General features: G+C 46.2%; 1 protein-coding gene across 1 annotated transcript in view; it reads right to left on the reverse strand.

Moving 5' to 3' along the window:
* LOC147423640 (putative histidine kinase 4) overlaps positions 1-11,697 on the reverse strand; it is a 96,658-nt gene extending 84,961 nt beyond the window's left edge. The window contains exon 1 of the mRNA XM_086500966.1: positions 10,421-11,697. Within this exon, the coding sequence (XP_086357092.1) occupies positions 10,421-10,780 (360 nt within the window). The 5' untranslated portion in view covers positions 10,781-11,697. The remainder of the gene's footprint in view (positions 1-10,420) is intronic.
* Positions 11,698-12,735: the final 1,038 nt, after the last annotated feature.

Here is a 12,735-nt window from a genome sequence, read left to right on the forward strand (position 1 = left end):
AAAGCCCTTACTATTGGAGGGACATTCACATCAACAGAAGGTACAAACTGACGTGGCCGTGAGCTCTCGCCAATCTCGAACACCATAGGGGTTTCCTGTCTGTTCTTCGAAGAGGAACCCTCTTCCATAATGCCCCTCCCTTTGTCGGCCATAGTGTTATCCCACGTTCCTGTACTCTGTGTCTTTATCAAAACAACCGAGGCTCACTTCTCGAGGAAAAAGTGATTGATGTACCGACAATGGAACCATAAAATCGGCCCGTAGGGCGGTAGGCTTTGGCTTTCACCCGAAATTCGTTACTTTAGACACACACAGAGAGCACTTTAGAAAGGTAACCTGCGATGGGAATTAACACTTAAGCACATACACGGCTCGTAAGCTAGAATGCTCCGAGCGTACGCCGACAACCTGTAGGCCCCAAAATTGGCACCCCTTTCGGTATTTGTTCATTCTTTAGGAGGGTAGATTACAAAGAAGAGTTTTGGGAATCCTTTAACTGTATCCCGCTGGATATCACCTGTTCTGGCAAAATTTCAGCAACATAACAGCCCCAAAACTTGCCCGAAACCAATTCCCCGGCTGGAACTCGCTTCTACCGGCATAAACCCTCTAATTCATGCCCAAAAACAGTAAATCCAGCACGCTGTATTTACTGGTTTTTGCCCTATTTTCAGCCCTAAACAGTCCCGGAACTGCCCTCTAGCAGTGGGGCATGGTTCCCAATGCTTCTGGCGTCATTGCGGCTGCAAAACAGTCCAAAAACAGCGCGTACACAACGCTGACAACGCGCCTGTTTGGTCTTGTTATGGCCCTCACCGGTGCCTGCTATGGAGTAGCAATTAGCTACTCCTGTTCCTGCTCAAGGAGGCTCTTGCCTCCACACAAAAGCATGAAACCACACATCTGTACATTAATCAAATGAAGAGCCCTCTTGTGGGGCATCACATAACTGCACGTAGGGGGGAGAGAGAGCAGTGTGTGGTGTGCAGGTCATCACTCCTAGCACCACACTGTACATAGAGAGGAAAGCATGCACTCCATAGCTCTTAACCTGTGTGACAGAAGATTGCAAATGAGCCTCTCAGCTATAAAAATCAGCGCCCATTTTTTTGCAAGAGGAAAGTGCACCATTTTGTGCCACTTGGCGCGATTACAAGCATTTTCCCGTTTCGGGGTTGCCGCCTAAAAATCTCCTGTCTAGTTGCCCAGTTGACTTCGTGGCAGAGTTCTAAAATGTTCCCCTTGTCATTCCGGAGGTAATGACGCAAACAAATTTCATGGCTCAAAATAGCACAATTTTAGGGGATGCTTCCGTTGGACTCCCACTGGTCATCTAACCATCTATCCTCATTGGGACTGCATCCAAAAGTACAATGTGGCCCAACTGTCAGATACTTTCCTTTGGTGATCCCACCTTGGCTTTGTGTCTTTATTGCGTTCACTTCCTAGTATCCGCCAAGTTGCTAAGTGCGACGAGGGGACCTACATGATCTTGAACTGAGCCTAGACATCCTCTTACTATACGAATTTCAGTGCCGACCAACTTCCCGTCTGCGGGTGAAACTACCGTTCACATTGGCCATACAATGTTTGACCATTTGCAATTTCAAAAAGAAAGTCTCAAAAATAAAACAAAAATCATTGGAAAGAAACCAACAACTAAAAATGGACTAGAAAAGCAACAATAGAGCCGTCTGATCCCGCTCACTGTTGCTGTTGCTCTCCATTGCCCTCGCAATCCTGCCCCACCCCACCCCCCCAAGCCCCTCCCGCTGCCGCTGCCGCTGCCCCCCTGCCTGTCCTGCGCGCGCTGTCCCACCTCAAGCTGTGCGCAGCCCGCCCGCTAGTCCCCACCCCCATCTCTGCCCAGCGTGTCCTACGAGCTGCCCACCTGCTATGCGTAGCCCTCAGCCCACCGCCAAAGCCCGCCCCCTTCAGCCCTGCACTTCGTACTCACGCCCCGCCGGCCTCGGTTTAGCCTCGCTCTCTTTCCTCCTACCTGTTTTTCGCCTTGCCTTTGTAGATAAGCAGCTTCGGCCCTACTTGGCTCTGCTGGGTTTGGCCTACGGCTGCTGTCTCTTCGTCGACATCGTCCGCCTCGTCCTTTCTTCAGCACAGCAGACACAGAATGGCGGCTCCTGCTCCACCTCAGAGGGACTCCACTGAAGCCCCTCGCCCGATACCGCGGAGCCGACCCTTCGACTTGTTCTTTCGCCAGAAGAGCAAGCAAGCTTGATGGACGAAGTGGAGCGCTTGCAAGCCACTTCGGTTATCTGTAAGATCATTGGCACTCGGCCCAGTCGGGGCAAGGTTCGGGACTTACTACAAGCCCGTCTTCTCTCCGATGCGGGCAAGATCACCGATGTCCAGATCCTCGAGAGAGGCTACTACCAGGTCGAGTTCGAGTCTGCAGATATGACGACCAAGGTGATTTCGATGAGCCCACTCGGCATCAAGGTAGCTCGAGTTTACTTCCGACGTTGGCATCACGGTTTTGACCCTACTACAGACGTGCTCGAGGAGGAGGCAGACTTACCGATTTCGGTCTATTTCCCAGGCCTAAGGTAAGAGTACCATCCCCTCCTACCCAGGATTGGTTCCATGTTCAGGACAGTTCTAGAGTCTCCACACACAGCAGCTTCAGTTGTGGCCAAGGCCACAGGTCTACCTATTGTGCGGGTTCTCGTTCGTGACACGCACTCCCTCCCCAAGGTGGTACTGCTGCCTAGGGTAAGTGGGGGATGGATCAGACAGAGTGTGGAGTATTTGGGTCTCCCGAACCAGTGTTTCATATGCAGGCAGATGGGCCATATGGCAAAGGCCTATCCTCGCAGGAGACCTCGACCCACAGCGCATGCGCAGCCCCCCAAGGCTAAGCATGCGAAGCAGCCGGATACACAGGATGCACAGGCTGGTACTTCGACAGAGACCAGTGACCAGCCAGTTGATGGTTGGCAGCAGGTGCTTGGCCACCGCCGTTAGGAGAGAGCTCACCCACTGCTCCTCCTGGTGGCCAATCTTTTGCAGCTCAGTAGCACTGGGTTCCGACTGGGAACCATTTTGACCCCCTTCAGCAGGAACTGCCTGAGGAGGCCCCGTCCACTTCTATTCCTCCACCACCGCCTCCTCCCTCAGCCGCTGCCTCCCCCGCCTCCCCCCCCCCCCCCCCCCCCCCCCCCACCTCCACCTTCTCCCCCCGCCCCTCCTCTATCCCCGATGGGGCCCACAGCCTCGTCTCCCGACCCTTCCGCCACTACTCCTCAGACGCAGGGTACTGGACACGCTTCTGCCGCGAGGCGTTCTCTTGGTAGTGCTTTCGCTACGAGCCGTGGTGCGAGAGGGACAGCCCTTTGCGTAGTCGCTATGAGACTTTTTGGACAGCTGCTTTTGGACCTAGAGGCATCCAAGGTGGGATATGTATGACCAATGCGGACTTTGCAGCAGGCCATTGTGGGCAAGGGGATTATTGTGTCAGGCAGGGCTCAGTGGATTACTATGCAGGTTCAGGGTTGCCTGATGGGCTTCCTGGACATCTACGCGCCCAATGTGGCGGGCGCACGTGCAGAGTTTTGGGCTCACATTGCGGAGTCGCTGCCGCAGGCAGAGCAATGGTGCATTAGGGGAGACTTCCAACATGTTGGAGGACCCAGCTGACAGGGTTGGAGGTAGCGATACTACTGTGCATGGAGATGAGTTGGCAGCTTGGGAGAGGTTATGTATGACTTTGCGGGTTTCAGATGTGTGGCAGCATTTTAGCTTTGTGAGGCCACCTGACAGCCTGGCCTTCTCTCGTTCGGACCGTTGAGTGGCCTCAGGACTTGCTCAACTTAGTCAACTCTTTCTTCAGGAGTCTTCGGCTTGCCTAGCTGCAGTGAGAGAGGAGCAGCGCCTCCAGCGGGGCATTGCTTCCTTGCAGAGGATGCAGGCGCAGCATCCAGATAGTTCTTGGTTGGAGGAGCAGTTACAGCAAGCTCGCCAGGAGCTCGTCAGCACAGAGGAGAGGCGCCATGAGTTTTCTTTCCATCGACAGGCATCTCAATGGACCCAGGTGGGTGACAGAGTGACGCGCTTTCTTTGAGGCAGTGGGACCTCGGCATACGCATGCCAAGGTCAGTCAGTTGAGGAGGCCCGACAGGTCAGTTGCTTCAGAGCGGGCAACAAAGGTGGCAACATGTAGTTAGGAAACTGTTGGAAGCTCTGCAAAATCCGGAGGTTCAGTTGTGGTGTGTAATCACTTCCGATAAGTGATCGGACAGAAACACAAAATCTACACACTTAGCAACAATTTTAGTACTTCAAAACAACTTGAAAAGAAGACAAAACGACATGGCACGGCGGAGTTTCGAGCCAAGACGCGTTGGCCCCAAAGACTGCGTCCCTTTTGGTATTTCTTTATTATTGAGCTACAAAGGTACTACTCTTAAGGGCCAGACTCTCTTTGAGACTTTGCGTCCAGATACTATCAAAAGAGTGGCCCACGGGGCATGTAACAAATTGCTGACGTGTCAAAGCCTTGAAGAATAGAGTCAACTTACAGATGCTAGCCGAGAGGCCTAAACCCTAGAAAGAACAAGTAACAGAAGAAGAAGTCCTACCAGCTTATGGGGACCCCGTTCGATGGGGCCCCAAGTGACATAAAGAATTAAAATAAAGCAGGACACACACACACGAAAATTGTGTAGCTGTTGATGACGTGGCAGATTTCCGAAAATTGCGCTGGCATGATGACGTGGCAGGCTGTATGGATTTCCACGTTTCGCGCTGGCTGATGACGTGGTAGGCTATACGGATTTCCGTAAATTACGCAGGCAGCTTTTGGTATTGTTTCTTGGACCAGAAGCTTTTGAATTTTGAAGGCTTTTCATTATAACTGCTTTTCAGGCCAAGGGCCTTTAAATATGAGGTTAGGGCTCGTTCTTTGGCATGCTTCCTAGAGAAGGTGCAGAGTCTGGAGTACCGGCTTGTATTGTGTTGATACAATATAAAGAAATACCGAAAGGGGCGCCAAAGTTTGGGGCCAATACTCTCTGGGGTGGAATTCCACCACTCCGTGTCGCGTGTCGTTTCTCTATTTCAGTTTAGTTGTTCTTGAAGTGCTAAAAGTCTGTTCAGTCTGTTCTTTTCTATTGGCACATGGTGCCCATCTTGTGACAGGGCACTTATAAAGAGTACAAGGGATGCCAAAAAGCAGAACCCCAAAAGCATAAGTTCTAAAAGCACTTAAACTCCAAAGCAACTGCTCCAAAAAGCTTGCACTAAAGGTTGTTCAAAACAACCAGTGCAATTTGCGGACTTGTCACATACCCCTCTCGAGTAACTATCCTCGATTACATCGGCAAAACAACTATAGGACAAAAACTTTCTTCAGTATACACTAACTCTATGTACCCATGTACTAGAGTCACAACAAGGTACATTCACTAAACATGCAGTTCACAAATCACACACTTAGTTCACACTGAACACTATGTTTCAATCATTTAGTCTAGTTATCTCATCCGTCCAAAAATCTTGATGCACCTTGATCCCTGTGTAACCATCTCATCCTTCCAGAACTTTTGATGCGCTCACCATAGGACCCAATCATCTCATTCATATGTGAATCTTGATGCATTAGAATCTCATTCCATCATTCAGCCTTCCTTATTTATCATCATGATTTATTCAAATTTCAAAACAAAATTCATGATTCTTATCTTGCATCGAAAAGTTATCGACGGATTTATTTATGAGCCGCCGTTACTCCGGATTGCTTTCACATGCAAGTTCCTCGCCATCTCATCCTCGATTTCACTGATGCGTTTTCCTCACGCCTATTACCTGTTATTTAAGATCTTCCAAAAACATTAACTTCACACTGAAATTTTTTGCAAAAACCCTAATTTTTTGCTGAAAACCCTAATTTTCCAAAGTCGTTGGAATCAAAGTTTGTTCGCGTCAATGCGTAGAGCTTGTCAAGAGAATCAACTTTGTCTCCTATCATATACCCAAATTCTCAACCATTAAAGAGATTTTTAGAGGTCTTTGCTACACAAAAAAGCATCAAAAAGTATGTCCTTTGACCTTTTTAGGGCAAAAACAAACTCTTTTCTCTTCTCCTCCTCCTTCTCTTGTCATTTCTTCTTCATCTAACTCCATCGCTTTTATTTGTAGATTCGTGCAGGATCGGTTTCTCTCCTGAAAAAGGAAAAGAAAAGAAGTTTTCTGTAGAATCTCATGTTTGTCGTCCATGTTGTTAGGTTTGTGCTTTGATTTGCATATGGCAAGGAAGCAAGCTGAGTTCTTATACCACTAATCACTTTCGATGAGTGATCGGACGGAAACACAAAATCTACACACTTGGCAACCCTTTTAGTATTCAAAACAACTTGAAAAGAAGAGAGAGAAGACCACACGGCGCGGTGGAGTTCCGAGCCAAGACGCGTTAGCCCCAAAGACCGACACCCCTTTCGGTATTTCTTTATGATTGACTTGCAAAGATACAACTCCAGAGGGTCTGACTCTCTTCAAGACTCTACATCCAGATGCTCTCAAAAGAGTGGCCCATTGGGCACTTATAAAGAGTACAAGGAATGCCAAAAAGCAAAGCCCCAAAAGCATAAGTTCTAAAAGCACTTAAACTCAAAAGCAACTGCTCCAAAAAGCTAGTGCTAAAAGTTGTCCAAAACAGCCGACGCATTTTGCAAAATTCCATACAGCATGCCACGTCATCACCAACGGCACCAAACACGAAAATCTGTACAATAGTGACTCGTCAGCGCGATGTGTTGCATGAAACGTTTCCAAACTAGAAATGTCAACCTGCATATATGAACATGAAACGACATTCTACAATACAAGGAAACGGCGGGGGTACACCCACAAAGAAATTCAAAAATATATCGACACCTACATTAAAAGCAAACATTTTAATAAGACTTGCATCAACACAAGATTTGCTTGCGATCGTAAAGTCTCTCTCTTTCATTAACACATGCACATGGAAGCTTCCCTTGCTTGCGATTGTGCTGAGAAATTCTGTGAAGTTCTGAAGCTCTCTGTGTGTGTTGTCCAAAGAAAGAGGCTCGTTTTTTAAAGATGGGTGACACACTGAAAGAAAAAGGCTTTTTTTAGAGGGACCTTCTCTTTTAATAATCTAACACAACCTTGGGTTTTTTTAGGAGCAAAAAAGCATGCCCTTTCGAGGCAGTTGGAAACGCCATCCCCCAAGAGAAATGTAGAAACGCGTTTCCTCGCGTTGGGGAGGCCGTTTCCTGCAACGTAGTCAGCAGGTCAGCGTGATTTACAAAAATCAGCTCCAGAGTTCAAGCTTTTGACTTTAGGGTTTTAGGCCCCTCAGCCAGTGCTCCATACGTTGGTAGTGCCATGTCACGGACTTGTCACATGGTGCCTCGAGAGTATGTAATGGAGCTCGTTGAGAAGGAACTACAAATACTCTATAGAATCAAGAAGCACCATCTTGTCCCGTCGTAGGAAGGGATTGGTGTGCTTTCAAAAAAGCAGACGCCTGAAGCTTTGATACCACTACAGCAAGAAGGCACCACATGCCAACTCAAAGAACAAACTGGAACAAACTTTTAGCACTTCAAAACAACTTAAAACAAAGAGAGAGAGAGAGAGTGGTGGAGTTCCACTCCTAGAAGGCACTGACTCCCCCTTTCGGTATTTCTTTTAAATTGCTTCCACAAGATACAAGACTCGGTGCTCTGCTCTGCGTCTTGCAACCGCAAAACCACATTACATATTTAAAAGCCCTTGGCCTTGAAAAGCACTTGTAGTTGAAAAGATATCTTTCATAAAAGCAAAGAGGCCAAAATCTGGCGCTAGTAGCAGTTTCTAGAGATCGCGAAATTATGTAGAGGTGCCACGTCAATAGGGCTATCCGCGTTTTCATTGTCATGTCAACAAGGCTTTCTGTAAATCACAAAAATCCATACATTGATCCGCGTCAATAGGCTTCTAAAGTTTTGAGTTCTCTCAGCTGATCTTCCATAAGTTTGGGGGCGTTATACTGACCCTAACCCCCATGGGGCCTTGCCATGTCACCAATCTTGTGACATTGGTAGTAGCGTGTGATGAGTCCTTGTCACTATTGTCCTCATCAAGGTTGCATTTACCCTTTTTTCAAACTCTTGCCTTTTAAATTTATAATCCCAAGACAAATGACCAAGCTTTCCACATTTGTAACACCAGCTCCAAGAATTCTTCTTAGTTTTCGATGTAGGATGTGTGGATTCATGACTTCTCGAAACTCAAACCTTGCCTTAAGAGACTAAACCAGCTTCCTCCTCAATAAGAAAAGAGTTGAGATTATCAAAATCTAGCTTTTCCTTTGTGATTTGCAAATGTAATGCCCTTGCCCCATCTCGTACTCCTCATATGTACCCAAGCAGCAAACTAACTACTAGTCAAGCACTTTGCATAGACGAGAGTTGATCATAGATGACCTTTTCCTTCATCAAAAAAGCCTACATGGAAGTCCGGACTTCAAACTTGATGGAAAATAATTGTCCAAGAAGAGTGACCGCTCGCATCATAGAGTCTCGATCAAACATTGTACTGGCAGTTTCCAAAGTTTGTACCGTGGAAGAGATTTCCTTCATGAGTGCCTGACCAATGGCTAAAATCGCCTTCACATTACTCGCATCACAATCAACGCATGATTGAAGAAACTCGTCATCTTGAAGTCGGGTCCACCTGTTATTTCCAAACCTCGCGAGTCTTGTCTACATGCCATCGACCATGTTCCACAAGCCTTTGCATAGGCACCACAAACGTATGATCAATTTTCACCGAGCATAGTTGTCTCCAATTAGTTTGTCACTGGCGTTCGAACACGGGGAAGCCATCGCGGGCTGCACCCTTGGCAAGTTCCTCTGCCTGTGGAGCTTCACTCTGGCACTAGCTTTTGGGAGCAAAGATCATTGGCAGGTGGCAAAACACTCCACTGTAGCATTTATTATAGCGTTGTTTGCTTGTTTTTTTTTATTAAAAAAATTATACTAGCATTTATTAAAAAAACATTGCACTGATAGCAGTTACCAGGTGTTAAAAAAATAAACACTGTAAAGAGAGCTTTGTCAGCAGCTGAAAAGGAAAAACGCTCGCACCAAACTCCAAAACACTGCCCATCTTTCTTCTATCAACGTGCGGCACCCTCCCACGATCACTAAGCGTACAACCCTAATACCATGTCAAAGTAGACGATGCGGAAGCGTAGAGATAGACAGAATTTCAGTGGGTACAACCACCCATGTCGCATTGAAGAGGAGGTGTTGGAGATATGTCATCACCAAACGGTTGCATTCTAGGTTGCATCTCATGGCTATATGGCCACAACGGCCCTACATATGCATTTTCTGTCCTTTTTGCCTATTCATAGCTTTTACAGAACTTCCGTAAAAGGCAAACCCCCTCCCCCCACCATTAAAATTTTAAAAAATATACAAATGCTAGAACGACACTAATCTTATGCATGCTCGGGCGGGTTCAAAACCCATGTGCATGGTGGGATGGTTGTGCCTGTTCAACCTCGTGCATAGTTCAATTTGTTTGAAGGGATCACAGTTGAACCTTGCAAAGTCCCACTCGTTCACCGAAAATTTTCTAAGTGTGTCAGGGGAGGCAGCAAGCAATAGGTAGAGCTGTCAATCCGACTATCACAGTCAGACACATGGATTCTCCAAGTCACAAGCAGCCCGATATTTAACCAGCTCTTTTCCAACAAGCCCTACATTCAAGGCTGGCGGTGTAAGTAAAGAAGAGGAAATGTATCTGTAAATTGTGTGAGGATGTGAGAGAGTGCAAAAGAGAGAGAGAGAGAGAGAGAGAGAGTATATTAAAGTCTCTAAAAGTCCAATGTGAGACCAAAACCCTACATACAAAGAAGGAAACCACTATCTCTGAGAGAAACAGAAAAGTAAAACTAAAGACAAAGGCTGAAATGAGCTACCTATCTGAAAATTACATCCATAGTCCAAACATACAAGGTATCGCTAAAATATCCTCTGTTTGAATTCTCTCTCTATGTGTGTGTGTGTGTGTGTGTGTGTGTGTGTGTGTGTGTGTGAGAGAGAGAGAGAGAGTGTGCGTACGCACATGCTGTGTGGCGTGCGCACACACATACATGTGCATGTGCGCATGTGAGGACCTCTGCGTGAGATATGTGCAAAGGGGACAGGCTAAAGCAAAGCAGCGATGGAAGGAAAAGCCTGTGGCAAAACGGAGTTGGAGAATCTTAGGCCATAAAGGTCGCTAACGATCCACGACAGTAATAGAATTTTACAGCAGCAATTTGCAGGCTGCAGAGCTCTCTCTCTCTCTCTCTCTCTCTCTCTCATGCTCATGTAATCAACCTACATTAAATGTCAGTGAAGGATATACACGTACAGAATGGATGTGCAAAAAGTACATTGCCTACCTTCCAATATAAGGAGCCATTTCTGAAACCAACAGGATGCTTGAGCAGCCAAGCACAAGAGGTGGACTCGACCAGTGCAAACAAGCCAACCCCAACAGCAACTGGAAAAAAGGAAGTCGGTCTGTGCTTTCGAAAATACCATGCATTAATGGCAAAGGTGCCAGAAAATATGCCAGGCAGCACCTTGGAGCCGAAGATTGTCACTGCAGCAACCATAAACCCTGATGGCGCCCAAATTGGAGACGACAAAGATTTTGATATTAAGAGCATAGCAGACACATGCCCAGTCCCAAAGTATATTGACGCAACAACCAGATTAAGGAATAAGCATTCAACTGTTCTCCACTTTAGACTCTTCATGATCTAGCAACCAATAGGCATGTCACTTTGCCTCCTCCTCACTTGAGTTCTCTGATGCAGGTCATATATTTTCAAGCAATGGAACCATCTCGAGGCCCATTGAACGGCATATACCCATGCAGAGGCTTGGCAGTTTTGTAGAGGACCAATTATTGACAGTGATGCCAACTCCACATTTCTGAGGCGTTCTGCGATGAACGGCAAGAAGTAAAAGAACACATCTTTTGAATCTCTTGACACAAACGTCTGCTGTCTGAGCTTCTAAAATCATTCCTTACAAAGCTCTGTTAGGCAAGGCAAGCGAATTAACTGAGTTAAGTGCTTGTGTTCACAATGCCGTACCCAAATTGCGATCCTATCCAAGTGAAATCAGTGACGCCATTATTGATATCTCATGCATGCAATTCTGCTCACCAGTGACAAGCTACATCAATGGCTTCTGCATGTTTGTGCCTCTGGTAATTCTCTGCAAACAATAACATTTTCACTTTTCAACGCAGAAGAGGGGAATGGCTTTAAACCAGCTGATTCAAGAGATTCCGAGATGATAAAGTTCTCTCTCTCTCTCTCTCTCTCTCTCTCTCTCTCTCTCTCTCTGCGTTCTCTATCTATATCTCACTGCAGCTTTACCGATTCTTGATTTCGCTATATAGCTTACTGGCCGTCTCCATCTACGTCTAAACGTGAGACTTTGATTCTCTCTCTCTCTCTCTCTCTCTCTCTCTCTCTCTCTCTCTCTCGGTGGGCGTAACGTCAGATCCTTTCGACATGGTCCTCACTGTTGGCCACGCGCTCAAAAAGGGCTCTCGCTCGCCAAAAGGGCAAAAGAGCTCAATGGACAAAGCACAGGGCGATGGACGCTTGGCCTCTTCAGTACTTCAGCAAGCGCCGACAATACACACACAGATTCCGCGCATGCACTCCCCTCTTCCCTGCATTTGATTAGCGGCGAAATGCAGCGAAAGACTGCATGCACGCAGTGACGACCCTCTCATGGGATCTACGGCTTTCAACTGCCCGTCAGAACTCAAGGTGCTGCATGCCGTTCGATCGGCAGAAGTAAAATGAGGAAAGGCCACGTGTGCAAAATCTTCATCCGGCAGCCCACATGTCCAGCTGTTCACTTTAGCCCCGCCAACGATTTTCCATTGGTGCTTATTAGTGTGTGACCCGTGCGTTGCCAAGAAGGAGTATCATTCAATTTTGTGTAACCCCCTCTCCCCCCTTCTTTAGAAGGATAACATAACATGTGTAGGTATTTTTTATGCATCCAAATGAAGGTAGTGACAACCAACTTAAATGTTTTATTATGTACAATAATGCATTATGGTATCAACATAAATCACAATGGCTTTGTGCGACAATAGATAGTGCATAGAGAATTGAATGAACATAACATAAACTTAAAAGACTACACATGAGATTTTGGGGGGGATGAAGAGAGAGAGAGAGAGACAGTAGAATAAGTACATGGTTTTTTTTAGGGAAAATTACCAAAATACCCCTCTAGTTTGTGGAAATTCCCAAAATACCCCTCAAATTTCAAAAATTCCCAAAACACCCCCAATATTTTGTCAAAAATTCCCAAAATACCCCCGATTGTGAAATTAAATTTCTCCAAAGATTAAAAAAATTGTAGCTTTTCATAAAAAGACTCATTGCTTATCAATATAAGATGCTAAATCCAGAACCTGAGTCGATTATGTAGGCTCTGGAGATGAATTGCTTCATTATCTTTAGACATAATTGCCTTTTTTTGCGAGGTAATTTGTGGGAAATTACATGTTAAGCATGCAAAAACGGATCTCAATTATAAAAAAGAAATAAAGATTAAAAAATCTAGAACAATCCAACCAAAATAGATACAAGGGTATTTTGGGAATTTTTGAAATTTGAGGGGTATTTTGGTAATTTTCCCTTTTTTTTAACTTTAGAGAGAGAGAGAGAGAGAGAGA

Source organism: Adiantum capillus-veneris, chromosome 26, assembly GCF_014529385.1.
Source record: "Adiantum capillus-veneris isolate H3 chromosome 26, ASM1452938v2, whole genome shotgun sequence".
NCBI lineage: Eukaryota > Viridiplantae > Streptophyta > Polypodiopsida > Polypodiales > Pteridaceae > Adiantum > Adiantum capillus-veneris.